The sequence below is a fragment of the Lissotriton vulgaris genome (genome assembly GCF_964263255.1).
Source record: "Lissotriton vulgaris chromosome 12 unlocalized genomic scaffold, aLisVul1.2 SUPER_12_unloc_1, whole genome shotgun sequence".
NCBI classification, from domain to species: Eukaryota; Metazoa; Chordata; class Amphibia; order Caudata; family Salamandridae; genus Lissotriton; species Lissotriton vulgaris.
Window position 1 is genome coordinate 1,575,644 of NW_028240611.1, and position 21,044 is coordinate 1,596,687.

The 21,044-nt window shown below is 46.2% G+C and overlaps 1 protein-coding gene across 2 annotated transcripts in view; it reads right to left on the reverse strand.

Annotated features, from left to right (window-relative positions):
* Positions 1–21,044, reverse strand: part of SGTA (small glutamine rich tetratricopeptide repeat co-chaperone alpha) — a 209,925-nt gene that overhangs the window by 41,604 nt on the left and 147,277 nt on the right. For both annotated transcript variants that reach the window (XM_086947835.1, XM_086947834.1), the window contains exons 3-4: positions 20,874–20,958; positions 19,997–20,096 (exon numbers count right to left, since the gene is read on the reverse strand). In XM_086947835.1, coding sequence (XP_086803961.1) covers positions 19,997–20,096; positions 20,874–20,958 — 185 coding nt within the window. The remainder of the gene's footprint in view (positions 1–19,996; positions 20,097–20,873; positions 20,959–21,044) is intronic.

Below are 21,044 nucleotides of genomic sequence, written 5' to 3' on the forward strand. Positions count from 1 at the left end.
TCAGTGACCAGGGTTGCTGCAATAACCAGCATAAACAACAGGTCTAACCTGTAAGCTGTGAAATGACTGGGCCTCCAAGTACCATCCTTCTCAGACGCAATCAACATCAAGGAACAAAATAAATCAGCTGACAGCAATACAAGGAACACGAGCACAGCAGACAACGAACTCCGTCCCTGGTGACGGAATACACATCATCAAGATACACACCTCCAATCGACCCTCATAACCCAGAGAGAGAGCCTTCTCATAAAGGGGCAATCTGAAGGGACTCCTGGGCCTAATGGCGGGAATCCAATCTCCAAAGGTGGCTCAAGATCAAAACCAAAAAACTGCAGGTTCATAGCCCTCCTTGCCATCGATGCCAAATATCCCGCCAGCTCGCTACGGGAAGAGCTCGAGGCATAGGCAGAACAAAAGCAGCTACTGCCGTCCAATCAAACAGGGTTTGTGCTAAATCTGGGATGCTTAAAAACTTAAATGCAATATTAGTATTGATGGACAAAGCAGCAGTCTCAAAGACTTTAATCCGCTGCTGTTTGTAGACGCGAAAGCAGCTTTTGAACGAGTTCCAAGGAACCTATTGTGGGCCAAGATGCAGAAATGGGCCGTGCCGTTGCCTCTGTGCGATGCCAGTATTCAGCTCCAAACCAATACATGGATCAACCTTAAATGGGGGGAAGGAGCGCGCATCTCCAGGAAAATAATGACACCACGAGGAGTAAAACAGGGCTGCGTTTTGCCCCCTTGCTTTTTTTACTTATTTATCGCAGTCAATGGAAGCCATCAACAGTCACCCCCTAAAATCGGTGGTACCCGGACCAGTAACCTGCTATAGGCAGATGACTTCGCGCTATTTAGTCACACAGGTGTTGGTCTTCCAACGACTCCCCGACCAACTATGCATCTATACCACGGCTAACAACTTGGAGGTGAATTTAACCAAAATCATAACCTATGGGCCTAGAAAGTATCAAGGAGGAGGCAGGACTTACGGTGGAACAAACATCGCAAATGACTAGTCCTACAAATATTTGGTGTCCACAAAGAAAACAGACAAGTGATTAGGGCCAAAGACCTGATGCTACAGGAGTTGTTTTCAAAACTATCGAAACACCTACTAGGCTCAAGCTTATAAAGCGACTTACGGGACCAACATCCAGAAGGTCAGGTGAGTGGGGAGCAAGGTCCAAGGCAGCACCAGCAGAACACCACCAGCAGCACTAGGGCAGCAAAATAAGAGTATGGTGCCAAATGTTACTCTATGGTGATCGGTCGCGATGAAAAGAGGATGCAAGCTTCGACAGGGGGGGCTAGTCGGGCTGTACCAACAGGAAGGCTCAGGATTCACGATGCTAAGGGAAATAGGGACACCTTTGGTCTGCTTCTCCGAGGCCTAGGGGCAACGGGTGCAGAAGTGTCCTTAAACATCTGTTTTTTAGGTTGAGCCTAGAGCAGCGCATGCGCTGCATGCTCGACTTTTAGTGAGGGGGTTTTCAAAGTGCTATCCACAAGCTTTTCCTGGCCTCAAGCTTGCGCGAACGCACGCAGCCGCCATCTGCCTTTCTGATCTCTTCCTCCGCATCACTGGCCATTACTTTCACTTTCGTGGCCGCGCGGCCATGTCACTTTCACGGCCGCGCGGCCATTGCTTGTCTTGTTATGACAAGACTTGACGAGCGTACATGTAGGCTTGTTTTTCTGCGGAGTACCACGTTTTACGTTTCACACAAACTATTTTACTCTGTGAGGTAGAAAGGGCCACTTTACTAGAATGGTATTCTCGTGCTTTCATGTAATACAATATCAGCGGTGTTTGTTAAGGGAATAACATTTTGAATTGATTCTGATGAATGTATAGCTCCCTTCTTAATAAAACAATGTAATTGCTATAGGAATGGGATCCCTTTTGTGTGAATATGTTAACATTTTTAAATAGCTAAATGACGAATGTCACAATGTGCTTTTAATTACACAGCATACTGCATAAATTGCTTTTTCCTTCGCCGCATAATGTAATCCACCGCATCAAATCATTTTGACCTAAATTGCAGCATAATTTAAGCGCCCGACTAGAAGTCATGGCAAGTTGCATCAATTTCAAAACACGGAGCATGCTTTTACACAGCTGCAGCAACTTTTTCCACCCAGATATAGTTCTGATACAGTATATACAGCCATGACGTTTCACACCACTATGTGCCAAGGCATACTCCGCCCCCCCAAACCCCTCTCTCCACCGAAGCTGCTCACATCTTCTATGAATTAAGGATTCCTTCTTCACACACGAGGCTAGGCCTCGCACAGACAAACCAGTCATTAAATACTATGGCAGGCCCACGCACATTCTCTACATACCCTAGCACAGTCCCTATGTTAACAGTTCCAGTCACAGAATAACTATGAATCGCTCATAATTTTAATGTAGACACCAGTGACTGGTCAGTGATTTACACATGTCGTTCAGGCCTCAGAATAACCAATGTAACAAAGTGGAAACGTAGAACGTAAGAATTCAACAGCAGCTTCACTCGTTTGGTTCCTACAATTTACACAAATCCTTGGCCTTACAATTGTCTGGATCTAAGCTGTACAGTCATCTGGATCTAAATTCACAACTTCAGTGCAGTGCCTTATTTATATTTGATTGAAATTAAATAGATCCATAGAAGCACAGGACAGGCTGCACCAGGCACGGAGGCTCGCCCCTCTCGGAATTATTTTTTATCTCCAGGTTAAGAGTATTGTTCTTCGGATGAAAGCAAGTCACTTCGCCTGCTTTTTATAGCCGAGCTGCATTTGGCAACTAGATACAAACCTTCGGTATTTTGTTGTATAAGAACAGTTTGTTGCTTAGAGAAAGAATGCTTCTGGCACTCCCAGCCACACCAGACTGCAATTACACCTATCAAACACAACGCAGGCAACAATAACAAACTGAACAAGCATTGGCATAGCCAATAGGTCTCGCCTTTGGGACCTTATAAGTGTTTAGTTATCCATCACAATATCCTTTGTGCAACAACATCAACTGTTGTTGCATGGCTAAACACGTATAAGGTCCCAAAGGCGAGACCTATTGGCTATGCCAATGCTTGTACTTACGGGGAGCAGTCGCTGTAGAGGGGACCTGCGTGTGCAGGCGTTGTCAGAGAGTTCAATGAGGGTGAAACCACAGGGGACTCGGTCTCTGGAAGGCTGGGGGACCACACGTTTGACACCGTTGGCCCACTCCAACTTGCTCTTGGAGTGTCAGGTGCAGTGGGGTCTTCATGCGTCAGGTTTCTGTGGTCACAAAGTCCACGCAGGGTCTTTGGTTGCATGAAGGATGCAGGGAAGCAGGTCCGCTACTTCTCTGGAGGTCTTCGTTCCAGGCTGAAGTACTGGTAGGTCTCCCGGGCTTTAGGGACTTAGAATCTGCAGGACAAGTCGTCTTTTGGTACAATTGGTGGAATCAGCAGGCAGGCCAGCAGGGTTGGCGCCTTGCCAGTTGCTGGGTCTTCTGTTCTTGCTGTTGCGAGTCCTCACGTTCATCTTTGTTTCTCAGGTTGGCAGGATCTGATTTTCTGGTGGCAGGAGCTCCCCGAAATACTGAATTTAGGGGTGTTAGGGGAGTGTAGGGTAGTACCCAATGGGCTACTGACTTAGAAGTCACTACGCCCCTTATATGACCACTTCTTGTGGGATGTGGACATAACCCAGTCCCAGAATTTCTATGTTTTCCATCACAAAGATGGCTATTTCTGAAAAGTAGTGTCCACCTCAGACTAGGCCACCTTAGGGAGGTGCTAGCTGGGGGTGGCACGCCTACCTGACGAGCTAATTTTCCCAGCTGTACAGGTCACAAAAGGCTCTGGATAAAGTGGGGTCGGCTTCATCTCCTGTGAGGGGAGCCAGACTCACATTTCAAAGGTGGTATCTTCCTTGAAGCGCCCTTGCCCTGGAATGCTAATCAACAGGTCATCCTGTAGGTGGGGGTATAAGGAAAATGCTACTTACCAGTATGCATCTGTTCTTGGCATGTAGCGCTGCAGATTCTCTCACTTAGCATTAGAGCGCCATCTGGTGTTGGGCTTGGATGATTGCATGTTGTTGTCTTGGAAGAAGTCTTTGTAGTCACGAGATAGGTGACTCCTCCCTTGGACGATAGTGCGCATAGACATCGACTCCATCCTTAGATTGTTTTTTGCCATGATGGGAAATGATGGAGTTTGTAGAAAGAAAAAGGGATGTCCATGCGTGTATATCTAATTAAGATAGTACTGGAACAGATACAAGTCCGGGGAGGCGGGAGGGCGTGTACGACTCTGCAGCTCTACATGCCAAGAACAGATGCATACTGGGAAGAAGCATTTTCCATTCGAGGCATAGGAGCTGCAGATCTCACACTGAGCATCGATTATACAGCAGTGTCTCCCCTAGCGGTGGTCCCCTGTATCTGTTGCAGTACTTTGAAAGAGAGTTTTGATGACAGCTTGGCCTACAGCAGCTGGTTGCTAGGCTTGCACATCAACACAATAGTGTTTAGTGAAGGTGTGTGGTGTAGACCATGTTGTCGTCTTGCAAATGTCTTCTAGGGGAATGCTCCCTAAGAAAGCCATAGAGGCTCCTAGTTTGCGTGTGGAGTGCGCTCTAGGAGGAATTGCTAATGTACGTTTTCCTTTTTGATAGCATATTTGTATGCATTTTACAATCCACCTGGCAATCCCACCTTTAGAGAGGGGGTCGCCTTTATGTGGTGGAGAGAAAGACACAAACAGTTGTTTTGTTTTGCGAAAGGATTTGGTCCTGTCAATGTAATAGACAGACGTCTAGGCTGTGTAGAGCTCTTTCTGCTACAGAGTCTGGGTTTTGAAAAAAAATGGTAACTCTACTGATTGGTTTAGATGAAAAGGAGTAATGACTTTAGGAAGGAATTTGGGATTTGTTCTTAGGACCACCTTGTTACGGTGTAATTGTAAAAAAGGTTCTTCTACAGTGAAAGCTTGAGTCTCACTTACTCTCCTGAGGGAGGTAATAGCAATGAGGAAAGCCGTTTTCCATGTGAGGAACTACCGCTCACATTTGTGTAAAGGTTCAAAAGGGGTTCCCATGTGCCTGGTAAGAACAATCTTTAGGTTCCACACTGGAGAGGGTGGTAACCTAGGAGGAATGATTCTTTGTAATCCTTCCATAAATGCTTTAATTGCCGGCACTCTAATGACAGATGTTGTCTACTTTGTAGGTACGCAGCAATGGCTGCAAGGTGTAGCCGTATAGTTGAATATACTAGATTTCATCTTTGTAAGTGTAGAAGGTAGCAGATGATATTCTGGATGGAAGCATCCAGGGGATCACTTTGATTATTGGTGCAGTAAATGGCAAACTTTTTCCATTTAGCAGCATAACAAGCTCTGGCAGTGGGTCTCCTGGCCTCTTTAATGATGTTCATACAGGCTGGTGGGAGGTTAAGGTAACCAAACTAAGACTTCAGGAGCCAGATCGCCAGATTCAGTTGACTTGGGTCTGGATGTCTGATGTCTCAATGGTTCTGCGTTAGCGTGGATGGTGTCAGACAGTCTTTGATGTAGAACTAGAGAGAGTTCTAGCAGGGTTGTGAACCACAGCTGATGTGCCCATGTGGGAGCTACTAAGATCACTTTGAGAGACTGTTGTAGCTTGCGCACTACTAGTGGTATTAATGGGAGTGGCGGAAAAGCGTACGCAAATCTGCCTGACCAGTTCATCCATATCGCAATGCCTTTGGACAGCGGGTGTGGAAATCTGGCGGCGAAGGTTGGGCATTTTGCGTTTTCGTGTGTGACGAACAGATCTATTTCTGGGTGACCCCACTTGTGAAACAATGGTTGAAGAACTTGCGGATGTAGTTCCCATTTGTGAAGCTGTTGTGTCTGCCGACTTAACAGATCTTCAATCTGATTGTGAACCCCTGGAAGGTGCTCTGCTAGTAGATATATCTGTTGTGGAATGGCCCATCTCCAAATGTTTTGTGCAAGCTGGGGCAGTTGCAGAGAATGGGTGCCTCCTTGTTTTTGCATGTAGTACATGGCTGACATGTTGTCCGTCCGGATCAGGACAGTTTTGTTCTGTGCATGTACTTGGAAGGACTTCAGTGCTAGGAATATTGCTAGCAGCTCCATGTGATTGATGTGGAACACTTTTTGTTGAGTGGTCCATCTTCCCTGAGTTGTATGGTGTAGGAGATGCGTCTGTTGTAAGTACTATCTGTGGAACAGGGTCGAGGAACTGCCGCCCTCTGGCCAAGTTTTCGGTGTTCCACCACTGCAGAGAGCGACCAACACTAGGTCTGTAAGTTGTCCTTGAGCCTGGTTCCACTGTTGTGCTAGACATTCCTGCAATGGGCGCATTTGCAGTCTTGCATATGGTACAATAAAAATGCAAGATGCCATCATGCCTATTAATTGCATGAACACTCTGGCTGGGAGAGAGTGTTGGTCTTGAAACCTTGTGACTAAGGCTTGAATGCTCTGTATCCTGGCTGGACTGGGATAAGCTAGAGCTGTACTGGTGTTTATTGTAGCCCCTAGGTATTGATGTACATTAGAGGGCTGGAGATGCGACTTGGTGTAGTTGATTGTAAACCCCAGGTCGTGCAATGTTTGAATTGTCTGAGATGTGTGTTGGACACACGGATTGAATGACTTGGCTTTGATGAGCCAGTCGTCATGGACATGGATTTGTTGTCTTCTAAGATGTGCTGCTACCACTGCTAGGCACTTTGTAAACACTCTTGGTGCAGTTGTGACCCCGAATGGAAGGACTTTGAATGGATAGTGTTGTCCTTCTAGTACAAGCCGTAGATACTTCCTGTGAGAAGGATGTATAGGAATGTGGAAGTAGGCGTCCTTGAGGTCTAGTGTAGTGAGGAAATCGCCTTGTTTCAACAATGGGAGCACTTGTTGTAAAGTGATCATATGAAAATGATCTGAGTGTATATACAGATTGAGGGGCCTGAGGTCGAGAATGGGTCTTAGTGTCCCGTTCTTCTTGGGTATTAGGAAATACAGCGAACAAACCCCTGTCCCTTGATGTTGTAATGGAACTATTTCTATTGCGTCCTTTTGAAGTAATGAGAGAACCTCTTGTTGGAGCAGCGTTAGATGTTCTGTGGACATTGGTCACTGCCTGGGTGGTATTTGTGGCGGGGTAGCTGTAATTTCTAGGCAGTAGCCATACTGGATAACTTGTCTTACCCACTTGTCAGTTGTGATGGAATTCCAGACAGGTAGAAACGGTGTTAATCTCCCCCGACAGGAGTGGAATGCTGTTGGGGGAGCGGAAGGAAGTCACTGTTTTGTGGTGGAAGAGGTTCAATTGTTATTACCTCGACCTCTCCCCTTCTTGTTGTTGCCTCTCTAGCCTCCTCTAAAATATCCCCTATTGGAGGATGTTTATTGGTTTTAAAGGAAGCTGAATGGTCTGCTCCAGTCTGTTTGGAGCCTCCTCTATAGAAGGAGCGACAAAAGGAGCCTCTTGTTTGTGGGGAATGCAAAGCTCCCATAGACTTGGCAGGGTCAGTGTCCTTTTTCATTTTTTCAAGTGCTGTGTCTACAGCGGGCCCAAAAAGCTGCTGTTGGTTAAATGGCTGATTTAAGATGGTAGTTTGCACTTCTTGCTTAAAGCCTGAAATGCGTAGCCATGCGTGGCGTCTAAGGAGGACGCTAGTGTTCATTGCTCTAGATGCAGTGTCTGCTACATCTAGTGCGCATTGGATTGATGCACTGGAGATTAGCTTACCCTCTTGGCTAAGGTCATAAGCCTGCGCTTTATATTGGTCAGGTAGATGCTGTAGGAGTGTTTCTAGCGGACCATAGTGAGCCCTGTCGTATCTTGCGAAGAGGGCCTGTGTATTAGCGATGCGCCATGTGTTACCTACTTGTACAGCTATTCTCTTGCCTGAAGCATCTATCATCTTTGACTCTTTATCAGGAGGTGGTTCCTCACCGGATGTCTGTGAGTTTGCTCTTTTTCTAGCGTTTGAAATGACTTGGGAATCTAAGGGTAGCTGTCCTTTAATGTAGGCAGGATTCCCAGGAACAGGCCTGTACTTCTTTTCTATTCTTGGGTTTATGATCCTAGCCCGTAAAGGATCTTTAAACGCTTCTGGTGCATGCTCAATGACCCCTTTAATCATAGGTAATATCTGAATTGACTTTTGGGATTGTTCAAAAGTATCAAGTAGAAAATCCTCTTCTGCCTCATCTGAGTGCATTGTGACCCCATGATGGACGGCAGCCCTATTGAGTACGTGTCTAAACCCAATCATACCTTCTGGAGGAGATGGTATGGATGTGGTCAGGGATATCTGGTACATCGGGTCGGATTGGATACTCCCAGTCAGGTGGATCTGTTGGGTAGTTAACACCATCCCTGCTGACAATATCCTTCTCCTGTGCTGGACCATAATGAAAACGGGCGCGGTCATGACCAGCTGAGCTCGTCATGAGCATCGAAGGGGTTAAAAGGGTCATTTGGGTCGTCCCCTCCCCCCATATCATTATCATCATTATGAGGAGGTGTATGTTGTGGTGAATAATGAGGAGGAACATTTTGAGGAGAAGGAAGAGGAGGTAGAATAGAGGGAGGTATAGGAGAAGAAGGGCGCATAGGTGACGTGGCAGAGTCGTCCTTCTTTACAGGCACTGGAGGTGGAGGTGCTGTATCTAACTTCCTCTTTCTGTCTGGCACAGTAGAAACATGTCCTGTCCTTGGGTCAATATTGATCTTTTTCTGTCTAGGATCAAGGTGAAAAAGCTCCTCTTCTTCACAAACTGCTTTCGGTGCTGATTTTTTGGGTTCCAAGCGTGGTTGTTGCTTGTCTTTGTCCTTAGCCTTAGGAGTTGTGGCAGAGTCCTTTGGCATAGGTTTTCGCTCCGAAGATCTTGGATTTGGAGCCGAAGCTGGTTTTGTTGGCTTGGAAACATCGGAACCAGGCTTTATTATTTTCCAAGCCGTTTTGTCTTTCCGAGTTGACAATTTTGGAGTGGATTTCGGAACCGGGACTTCTTCCGGTTTCGGTGCCGAGGGAGCTGGTGGTATCGGCACATGCGGTTTGCTCGGTCCCGAGCTACCGGAAGGCTTGTGAATTATCTTCTGAGTCGGGGTCGAAGGGGGGGGCTTCTGAAGTACTCTTCCAGTGATGATTGGGCCCTGGAGGCGGAGTGTTGACCTTTGCCTTCGATTTGGGTGTTGGGGTTGGGGCAGGGGCAGTAGTACTCACGCATTGACCCGATGGTATGGAGTCGTCTGCCCTAGATACGATTTCGAGATCTTCAGAATCTTCCTCTGGGACATCTGGACCCTCGTCAAAGATGTCTACCAGTTCCGGAGCTGATCTCTGCATGATGTGTCGACGGGCCCTCCGATCTCGAACGGTCTTCTTGGATCGAAAGGATGCACAGGCTGGACAGCTGGACTCATCGTGTTCTGGTGATAAGCACAGGTTACAGACCTTGTGATGGTCACTGTATGGGGGATTTTGCTCCACACTGGGGGCATCCTTTCCATGAGCTGTAGGCCTCACAGCGTGGAAAGGCCAAAGGACTTGCGTCGTCGACAGGAATCAGGCTGATGAGATCGAGCCAATGGTTATTGATGTTGAAAGTTATTTACACGTCGAACTACTTAGAAAGTAGATTTCAGAGCGGAAAACTTTCATCCGAACCCAGTGGCGGAAAAAAACAATCTAAGGATGGAGTCGATGCCCATGCGCACTATCGTCCAAGGGAGGAGTCACCTATCTTGTGACTACAAAGACTTCTTCCAAGACGACGACAACAACATGCAATCATCCGAGCCCAACACCAGGTGGCGATCTAATGCTCAGTGTGAGATCTGCAGCTCATATGCCTTGAGCACACCATTTCCCAAGCAGGCTTTGTTTCTGACCTCCTGAGAGCAAAGGCTCTCACACTTGGGGGACGGACACTCTTCTCTGGTGGCAGGCTGGCAGAAATCAGTCAGCCAACACACCAGCGGCTGCTAGGTTTTCAGGGGACTTTGTAATAAATAAAGAGAAATCCAAAGATATATTGATAAGTCCAGGATTTATTCAGCTGCAGCACAGTACTTCCAACCATCAAGTTCACAATCCCAGTATCTCATTTCAGATCATAACAATTCTAAATGGAACCACCTGAATGGTGTGCATGTGCAACATAGAACAAAGGTTCTATTAAAAGGGAAATATGTACAGGGATGGATTAAAAGGGAAATACCAAGAAGTCAGAATATAACACATTTCCCCCCTTAAAGAAAAGAAAAAGACATTTACCTTAAAAGCTGTATATTCAAACATCAGGATGCGTATGTATAAATCAACTATGGTACACATTTCGAAACTCTTCTAACATTCCATCTTTTCCCATCTTGAGTAACAACACTATTATGATAGACTCGCATAACTTTCATTGGCTTACCAAATTTGTTCTCTCCTTTAGCAATGAACCCTGGTTTGCGAATCCTGACAACATCTCCAACCATGAAAACTGGTTGTCTAACATTCATCCTAGAATCATAATTGCATTTGTACTTGTTTTGTTTGAGCTCCACTTTTCCAGCCACATCCTTAATATTCACATCAGTCACTTGTTGACTACAACTTTTCTTAAACCACCAAGGACATAATCCCGAAACAGGATCTCTACCTTTTAGTAAACGGAAAGGAGAGACTTCAGTAGTGGCATGAGGTGTAATACGGTATAACCATAATTTCTCTCTCAACTTATCTTTCCACAGACCTCCTGATTTGCGAGCCCAAATCAAATCTTCCTTGAGGACTCTATTATATCTCTCCACTAGTCCATTACCTTGTGGTTCATAGAGAGCTGTGGTACAATGCTTAATGCCATACGTGCTCAAAAACTCTGACATAAGTGAGGACTTGAACTGTACCCCATTATCTGATACAATACACTCCGGAGAACCTTCTCTGGAAAAAATCTCTTTTAAAAATAGAATAACACTTTCAGTATTTGGATGAGGCACTAGTTTGACCTCAGGCCACTTTGAGTGATAGTCCACAGCAACAATGGCAAACCTACATTCTTGTGGTAAGAAATTGAAAGGACCAGCTATATCAATTCCTAACTTTTGCCACGGATGATCTGGCCACTTTACAGGAACTAAAGGTGCAGGATCACACTTACACGATTTATCACTCTCAATGCACTCAGGACATTCCCTGACAAACTTATCCACTACTCTATCAACCCCTGGCCACCAGAAGTTGGACCTAATAAGTCTTTTCATAGAAGACATTCCCATATGACATTCATGACTCATTTGTAAAATCACACTTCTTATAGCCAACGGTGGAATACATTTCCCAGCTCTGAACAAAAGGTCTCCCTCAATGGCCAAATCATCAGCAACATTGTAGAATGGTGTGGTCTCAGCAGGAATACGTTCTTTGGAAGGCCATCCCAACCTCACATAGTCTCTGACCTTACACAGCAAATCATCCTCATCCATACCTCTCTTCCACATATCCTCCGATATAACTTTGTATTTCTCTGAAAACATTTCAGAAATACTGGTTACCACCTCTGTATCCTCTTCAACTCCAGAACTAGTACATGGCAATCTAGACAAACAGTCTGCAGTCACATTTAGCTTCCCAGGTACGTATTCAATGTCAAAACTATATTCTTGCAAACGTGACATCAATCTTGCAATGCGAGCTGTGGCATTTAACTCTCCACCAGGTGAGAGAATGCTCACCAATGGTTTGTGATCAGTGCGTATGAGGAATCTTGCACCCCAAATGTAATTCCGGAAATGCTCAACGCCCCATACACATCCTAACAATTCCTTTTCTATGACAGCATACCGTCTTTCAGTTTGATTCAACGATCTGGATGCAAACGCAACGTTCCAATCTTCCTTTCCAGAACGTTGTGAAAGTACACAACCTAAACCATAAAGGCTGGCATCTACTGTCAAAATGCAAAGTTTATTCAAACAAAATGGCCTTAAAGTAGGTGCTGACACCATATCGAGTTTGACACTTTCGAAAGCATCCTGCTGTTTAGATCCCCACAAAAATTCTACCTCCTTCCTTGTCAACTCCCTTAACGGCTCCATCTTTGTTGCAAAATTTGCAATAAACTTACTGTAATATTCGCACAGTCCTAGGAACGACAACAACTTGTCCTTACAATCTGGTGCAGGAGCCTTTAAGATAGCATCTACCAAAGATCTTTTTGGAGCAACACCCTTACCAGAAATTGTGTGTCCCAAATATTCTATAGTTTTTTGAAACAACTTACACTTCTTACTCTTAATAGTAAGTCCAAACTTATCTAACTTCTTGCACACATTCCTCAAATGCTCCATGTGTGTTTCATCATTTTTGGAGAAAACCAAGATATCGTCTTGGAAACACTTCACGTACTCACTCATGTCCTTAAATATATGGTACATAGATCTCTGAAAAACAGAGGCTGCTGACGCCAAACCGAACGGCATCCGTTTGAACTGGAACAAACCCTGGGGTGTGATAAAAGCAGTGAGATGGCGTGACTCCTCTGCTAACACAACCTGATGATACGCCGATCTCAAATCCAACGTGGAAAATATCATACCACCTCCCAGCATACTCACGACCTCGTTGATATTGGGCAGGGGATGACAGTCTACCACTATGTTTGCATTTAGTGCTCTCAAATCTATGCACAACCTCAAAGATTTGTCAGGTTTGCGTGCCAAAACCATTGGCGAAACCCTTTCGGATGACTCTATTTCTTCTATGACATCATTTTTTAACATGTCATTCAGTGCATCACTTAATTCTTCTCTAACATTAAGTGGTACTGGCCTAAGTTTTTGTACAACCGGCATAGCTCGTTGTTTAAGCTTAATGACATGAGTGAACCCACTTAATTTACCTAATTTGTCTGAAAACACACTAGGAAACTCATCAGACAGAGTCTTCCAAACATTACTCTCTTCTACTGATCTGATTTTATCCTCAGACATATCACAATCATATGACACCATGACAGGATCTTTGTTGCGTGGATTCAACGTAATGTGAAGTCTGAATTGATCCCGCCACCCCAAAACATTCACTCCCTTCACAACCACATACAGTTTGATATATGCAGATTGATCTTTAAAATACATCATGGAGGCAATGTACCCTATAAAATCAATACTAGAACCATTAAAACCTTTTGCCATGACATCGGGGGGACACAATTCACTCTTAGAAATTATGTTCTTGTACATTTCATCAAAATACCTTTCAGTTATGATGGTCCAAGGAGACCCCGAGTCAGCCATCAACTCTAACTCTACTCCTTTAAACCTAACGGCACATTTAGGAGACTCCAAATAATCCTCTTCAAGCAGACTTATACTTATAATAGACACAATCATCCCACTTACTCTGCTGGGTTCATCAGACACAACACGTTCATATCTAACTAAACTTGAATCATAGTCTGTTTCATCTCTCACACAAGAAACTTCCTTTTTCTTGAAATAACTTCCTTTATCCCCAGTTTTCTTTCTGTCTTCTCTACATGAGTTGGAAAAATGACCCACCTTTCCACACTTGTTGCACTCCTTGCCCAAAGCAGGACAAAATTTAAACGTAGCAACATGATTGTAACTCCCACATCTAAAACACACGATGCGGTTACGTGGTCCAAACTTATGACTTGGGGAACCTTTTGCAACATTGTTCATTGCACACACTTCTTCAGTTAACTTATCACTCTTACTACTCTTATTGCTTGTCTCCTCTATCATTTTCATCCATTTGTTAGACTGTTCAAAAGCTTTAGCAGTTGAGATACACTCCAACAAAGTTGGGTTGCCTACAATCCACAACTGTTCTTGTGTTTTCTTGCACTTAACATTCACAATAATATTATCTCTAAGCATCTCATCTGTCATATTACCAAAATTACATGGCATAACTAGAGCTCTCAAACCTGTTAGAAAATCATCAAAAGATTCATTTTCCTTTTGTGTTCTGGTATAAAACTTGTACCGGTTTAAAGCTAGACTAGTGGTGGGTTTAAAGCGTGTTTCTACACGAAGCATAGCTTCATCAAAAACCCCATTATCGCCAGGAATGGATGGTAAATTTCTGAAAATAGCTTGCCCCTCGGATCCCAAACAATGTAAGAAGATATTCTTCTTCCTTTCATTTCCCATCCTTTCCCCATCAATAGCTTTTAAATATGTCATAAACTCCTCCTTCCATCTGTTCCACGGAATGGGAGGATCACCTTTGCTTTGCAAAAATTTTGAAGGAGGGTCGAACTGCATGTTAATTAGTAAATGCAAATATCACAGCAATGAACAAAAAAATAATTGCAATATAAACAGTATAAATAATAGTAATGCAATAAGAACGAAATTGCACTAACTGGTCACCCTCGTCGCCAATTTTGTAATAAATAAAGAGAAATCCAAAGATATATTGATAAGTCCAGGATTTATTCAGCTGCAGCACAGTACTTCCAACCATCAAGTTCACAATCCCAGTATCTCATTTCAGATCATAACAATTCTAAATGGAACCACCTGAATGGTGTGCATGTGCAACATAGAACAAAGGTTCTATTAAAAGGGAAATATGTACAGGGATGGATTAAAAGGGAAATACCAAGAAGTCAGAATATAACACACACCTCTAAGGTGACCACTGGATGCATATTTCACTATAATAATTTACCACTAATCCTTTATAGGTTTCCGGAGTGGTGTGCTACTCGCCAAAAAGCGCTTCAAAACCCCATCAGGGGGAACAAGTGCTTTATAAATACAAACCTTTTTTCCCTGTTCTATCCTTCCGCTATCCTTCTGAATCCAAATAACGGACTAACCTATCCACCACTAATCCTTTATGGGTTCTGGAGTAGTGTGCGACTCACCGAAATAGAGCTTTGACGCCTCGTCAGGGGTAGTAAGCGCTATATAAATGCAATTACAATACAATATATTAATAAATTCAACAATGGACTCAGTGTGGGTTTATTAATACGAAATGTTTGATACCAAACATCCCTATCTCCATTGAAGCCATCATGTAGCTGGGGAACTCGTTTTCACCAGTGTGCAGCACATGCCTTAAGATGGCTTCCCTAGTCACTTCCACTGGCAGAAACAGGAGCACCCAGCACAGGGGCACCTCTGCTCATGCAGGTATGAGCTCACAGGCAATATTAGGCACCCTGCCTTGGGCGGTCAGGCCTGCTGTAGGGGCGACTTACAAATATTAAGTGCAGTGTCAGGGGAGGGACATGGCACACAGGGATGTGTGTAACGTAGTGTTTTCATTTTTGTCTGCACCAAGGTACGCAGCCTGCACTGGCAGTTTTGCATGAGTTCGGTGAGGGGTCCTTTAGGGGGCACACTCCATGCTGCAGCCCTTAGTGACCCTCCTTAGTCCCTCAGGCCCTCGGTACCATGGGTACCATTTACTAAGAACTTCCGGAGAGTGCTAAAGGTTTTGACGATTGGGGAAAACAATGGTACAGTTTTGGGAAAGAGATCAAGCACTGAGGACCTGGCTAGCGGGTACAGAGTGGACTTCCAGCCAAAATCACATCAAATATCTGGCAAAAAGTGGGGATAGCCATGTCAAAAAGGGGGACTGAACAGGGGTGGAAAGGGAATGGGGGATAGGTGGATGAGGGGAGAGGACACTATGAAAGGAATGTCGAAGGGGGATGAGCAGAGAGGAAAGACAGTGAATGGAAGGACGAGGTGAGAGGAAAGAGAGTGAAAGGAAGAACGAGGGGAGAGGAAAGTGAAAAGAAGGACAAGGGGAGGGGACAGAGAGTGAAAGGAAGGACGAGGGGAGAGGAAAGAGTGAAAGGAAGGACAAGGGGAGGGGACAGAGAGTCAAAGGAAGGACGAGGGGAGGGGACAGAGTGTCAAAGGAAGGACGAGGGGAGGAGACAGACAGTGAAAGGAAGGACGAGGGGAGAGGACAGCCAGTGAAAGGAAGGACGAGGGGAGAGGACAGACAGTGAAAGGAAGGACAAGGGGAGAGAAAAGAGTGAAAGGAAGGACGAGGGGAGGGGACAGAGAGTGAAAGGAAGGACGAGGGGAGAGGAAAGAGAAAAGAAGGACGAGGGGAGGGGACAGAGAGTGAAAGGAAGGACGAGGGGAGAGGAAAGAGTGAAAGGAAGGACGAGAGGAGGGGACAGCCAGTGAAAGGAAGGACGAGGGGAGAGGACAGCCAGTGAAAGGAAGGACGAGGGGAGAGGACAGACAGTGAAAGGAAGGACGAGGGGAGAGGACAGACAGTGAAAGGAAGGATGAGGGGAGAGGACAGACAGTGAAAGGAAGGACAAGGGGAGAGAAAAGAGTGAAAGGAAGGACGATGGGAGAGGAAAGTGAAAGGATGGTGGAGGATAGAGAGTGAAAGGAAGGACGAGAGGAAAGAGCAAGGAACGACGGGAGGAAAGAGTGAAAGGAAGGACAAGGGGACAGGAAAAAGAGTGAAAGGCAGGACGAAGGAAGAGGAAAGAGTGATAGGAAGCAGTGGCAGCTGGTGACATTTGAAAGTGGTAGGGCCTAAAAGTTTGGGATGAGTGGCCTGTGGCGAGCGAGCGAGGCCAACTGTAACAAGGAGGGTACGTGGGGGGTTTCCCCTCGGGAAATTTTGAAAAAACAGTGTGTGTGTGTGTGTGCGTGTATATGTGCAGCCTGTAACAACAACACAACACACATAATCAACATTATATTATTCTAAGTTTGTGTTCACGCTTTTACTAGAAGAATTCACCCATGACTGTAGCAGTGCCAGAACAATATTCTGTTCTGCGCTATGGTATGCACAATACAGTCCTGCACCAGCGCACTTCCAATCTACCTTAGATTATTTCACTTTATCACAATAACTGGTTTTCATGTAAAAACCAAACAAACAAAACGAACATTTGATTTCAGGTGAAAACAATGTGGGGTAAAGTGATAGTGTAGTACGGAGTGAAATAGTACGAAAAATATATTTGAAGTTGTACACTTCAACTCCACTGGCTTGTAGCTTACTTGTAGTGCGTAACTTGCAGTATAAAAAAAAAACGTTTTTCGTTTCAGGAGCAAGACCACTGCTAAATATTTTCCTGACAGGCCTGCCTTCAGCCTGGATCTCTGACGGGCCGGCATCACTCAGAAGGAGCTGCCAGCCCTCACGTTCACAGCACATTGCTGAGGGGAGGGACGGGGAGCCTTGCTCTCTCCCATAGGCCCTGTATGTAAACATACAGGCTCTGTGTACTCCAGCTCGCTGCTGCTGCGCAAGGGGATTATTCAGGGGAATGTTAGAGCACAGCACTACAGTGACGTCAGGGTTGTTAGAACCACGAAGTGGGTAGAACACATCCCTGATCCTGGGATGCTCACAGCCCGCCAATGACATGCAGATTGCAGAATATGATTTAGGACCCCGTCACGGACATGTCACTTACCAGTGTGGAGTGTAACACTGCAGCCTTTGCTGGGTACGGCAAAGACAAGCCTCCTCCTCTCCCGAGCTGCAACCTCACTGCTGCCAATGCTGCATGTCCCCTGCTGCCTGCGCTCAGTGAGCGTCATCCTTAGTTAGTAATTCTCCTCAACTCTCCTCTGGCCGGACCCACCAGCCCGGTTCTCCTATTCTGGTCCGAACTCCACTCTTCTTTCAAACTCTCCCACTCGAAGCCCGCCTCTCTCCTTCCCACTGCTTCGGGCACTGTGCAGAGGTCGGCGGGCTCTTCCGCAATCCGAAGCCCACTACCTCACCTCCCACTGTCCAATCAGGAAGTCTGGGACTAGCGCAACGGCAAGGGAGTACTCCGGTTGTTGCCACCCACTGCCCTGCCCCTTGCCACTGATTTCAGTGGCGCGCTACTGAAGTCGCCTGGGCGCAGCTTAGGCGCCCCATTCGAAACCAGTCATTCTGCGCTTTCTTTGGCGACTCCCTTCAGGATGACATCACTCCTCTCGCATGTACTTCGAGGGTGAGCAATAGACCTCGCCCCTGCCAGCACATGCGGAGGAGGTGTCTCTGACCGGCTGTGACCTCGTCCAGACTCCTTTCCTAGGGAAAAAAACCCACAAGAAAACAGAATAATTTATGATTTGTGTTCGGAATCGAGACTCGAGTCCGACAAGGGGCAGTGAGCACTTCATTTGAGGCTGCTCCCTCGTCCCGAGTCTAGTGGGGCAACACCCCTTTCGCCCCTATGCAATAGCTGCCACTGATAGGAAGGATGAGGGGGATGAGCAGAGAGGACAGACAGTGAAAGGAAGGACGAGGGGAGAGGAAAGAGAGTGATAAGAAGGATGATGGGAGAGGACACTAGCTGAAACTTAGCTGACTAGAGAGGAAATTAAGTAAGATGGGTCTGAAAGGAAGGGATGAGGAAGGAACCACGCTAAGCAGAGGAGAGGATAGAGTGCAGACAAGGAGCGTGAGAAGGCGAACAACTGGCTGGAAGACTACTGTGACCTGGGGGCGGGGCAGCTCCCCTTGAGGGGTCTCACCTCCCCTTCGAGATCCCCTGTATGTATGCTACCTTCTTTCTCATCCCTGCAGCAGCCCGTGGTTCAGAATAGGGCAGCGCCTTGGGACACATATGGCTCGCAAGAAGAAGAGGGACGCTGTTTCTTTAACTGGTCCGAGGAAGCCCCGGACCACGCCCCCTGGTCAGCTGAGACCCCGGAAATAAAAACAGAGCAGTCGACTGAGGAGGCGTGTTCATCACCCGGAGGAGTTGTGGAGTCGAGGAAGGAGGACGAAGACGTGCCGAGCAGAGCAGAGGGAGCAGTGACGAGAGCGAGGAAGAGGAAAGAGTGAAGGAGGAGGCGAGCCCAGCGGTAGCAGAGCCAGGAGGCCAACGACACGGCGCATCGCCCAGCCACACTTCAAGGGAAGTGTGGCTAACCCAGGTACAGGATCGTATCGTGGGCTGGGCGGGTAGAAGAGGTTTTAGACCTCCGTAGTGCACCCGCGTTCGTTATCCACTCACTGACCCCCTTCCCTACATCACATCGCCACTTCGATTTACTTGCAGTGCACGCGTGCTTGTCCTCACACCCTTACCTTGATTCCTTCTATGCACACGAGAGCAGTTGCCTGAGACCGTCTTATCTTTTGTTTTCCATGCGCCCTGAGACCGACGCACAAAACGGACGGGACTCCAGCCTCCAGAAGCCCACGGGAGGGAGGCAAACCAGGCGGTGAATACAGGAAGGAGAAGAGTTCCCCAGTACGCCGGCTCACCGAAGCGCCCCTGCCATATTACAGGAATCCCCCCCAGCGCAAGCGCCTGTTAAAAACAATAAAACCCGCTTTACCTGCACCCCGAGTACTCGTTTCCCTTGATCCCGCCACAACTACGTTAAAGAAAAAACAAAGGTTGAGACATGATTATGGAGGTAGGGAGCAGGACGGGGCAGTTCAGAGAACAATGGGTGAGAAAGGGATAAATGGCGAAACCAAAAATTAATGATAGAGGCTTGGATTAGAAAGTGCTGAGGGTAATTTCATCTTGTTCAACCCAGTGCTTTAAATGGGCAGGTACTGTCCGGTACGGAGTACCTGCACTGCACGTCACTGCTGCAATATAGGAGTGCCAGCACTTCTCAGGAGCAAACAGGTACTCTGAATATTTTCACTTAAAGGCTGGTTATACCTAAAGAAGTGCCACCTCGCTGTTGTTTCATGTGCAGAGCCAAGAGACATTACGGGCATGTAAACATCTAAACAATTCTATTGACACCGAAAAATGAGAGGAGAGCACAGAAAATGGAGGAGAGAGGACAGATGTGCAGACAGACGAGGGGATGAGACAGAAGGCAATGTGAGGGCTGAAAGGACAGTTTGAGACGGGCTGGATTAGTTGTGACAGTGTGGATCAGGAGATGGGAAAGAGGGAGAGTCAGAACTAAAAGATGCAAGAGGATGAGATGCAGGTCCAAGAGATTGGAAAGGAGGGCAGAGGCTCATAGGAAGGAAGAGCAGTACCTGTTACAGAAGTACACTGCGTTGCTGGGATTCACTTCCAACGCTTTTGTGTAGCACGAAACAGCAGCTTCAAAATTTTCAGTTTTCATATGCTCATTTCCTAAAGAGAAAATAAGAAAATATCTGAACTTACACAATTAAGAGTGAAAAAAGGACAATACATGGTTAAAAGAGAAGGCACCAAGTGGGGAGATGCTGCTCACATTTGTTGAATGAGCTCACAGGAACCACTGTGAGGCAAGGCAGAAGAGAAGCTTTCGCAATGATGAGTGGGTGAGGCACGGACCACCATGCTGTGTGTGGTACACAACCACACTCAGAGGGGTTCCTCGGCAACACTCGAACAAAGGGGCCAAAGCTGAACTGGAAAAGGAAGCTCACTGTCACTTTAACAGGGGCAACCACCAACAAAAGCCAAATAGGGCTGAGGCAGGGGTGGACTCCCCGTTGACACTGGAACAGAGCAGGACTCTGCAGACTTGTAGCCATAGAGAGCCCAGAGCCACCATTTACAGGCGGAAAGGCACTCTCCCATCTTCACCCATCTTCAGAGGGACAGGCACCAAATGAGGAACAGAGGTAGGAAGCTAAAAGGCAGCGATGAAATCCGTTAACCCTCGACTCACAGGTTCAGCAACAGAGCAAGAGTCCACTCCATGTGACATTATGGTTTGGGGACAACAACCAGCATGCCCCTGCAAACGTCTCCGAAACTGTCTCAAAAACGAGAGTCTACTGCAGAAATCTCACATTCAACCACGGAGCATTGTTTGATCTGATGCAAATTAAGATCTACCAGTTGTAAGTCTCTTATCTCATAACAGTGCAGCAACGCACTGCGCAGCACTCCAGAGAATTGTGTGCATTTATCTCCTACCTTCTGATTTTAATCGCTCGGCTTCAGCTGCATCGTCTTCTGAAGGTGAAGCGGGCTCTGAAGAGACTTGGACAAAAGGTGCTTCCTGAAAGAAGAGATTTGCATGAAAACAAAGAACAATGTTCAAAAGATAGTGATATCAATGTTCTGGGTTTCAGTGATGCAGGAATG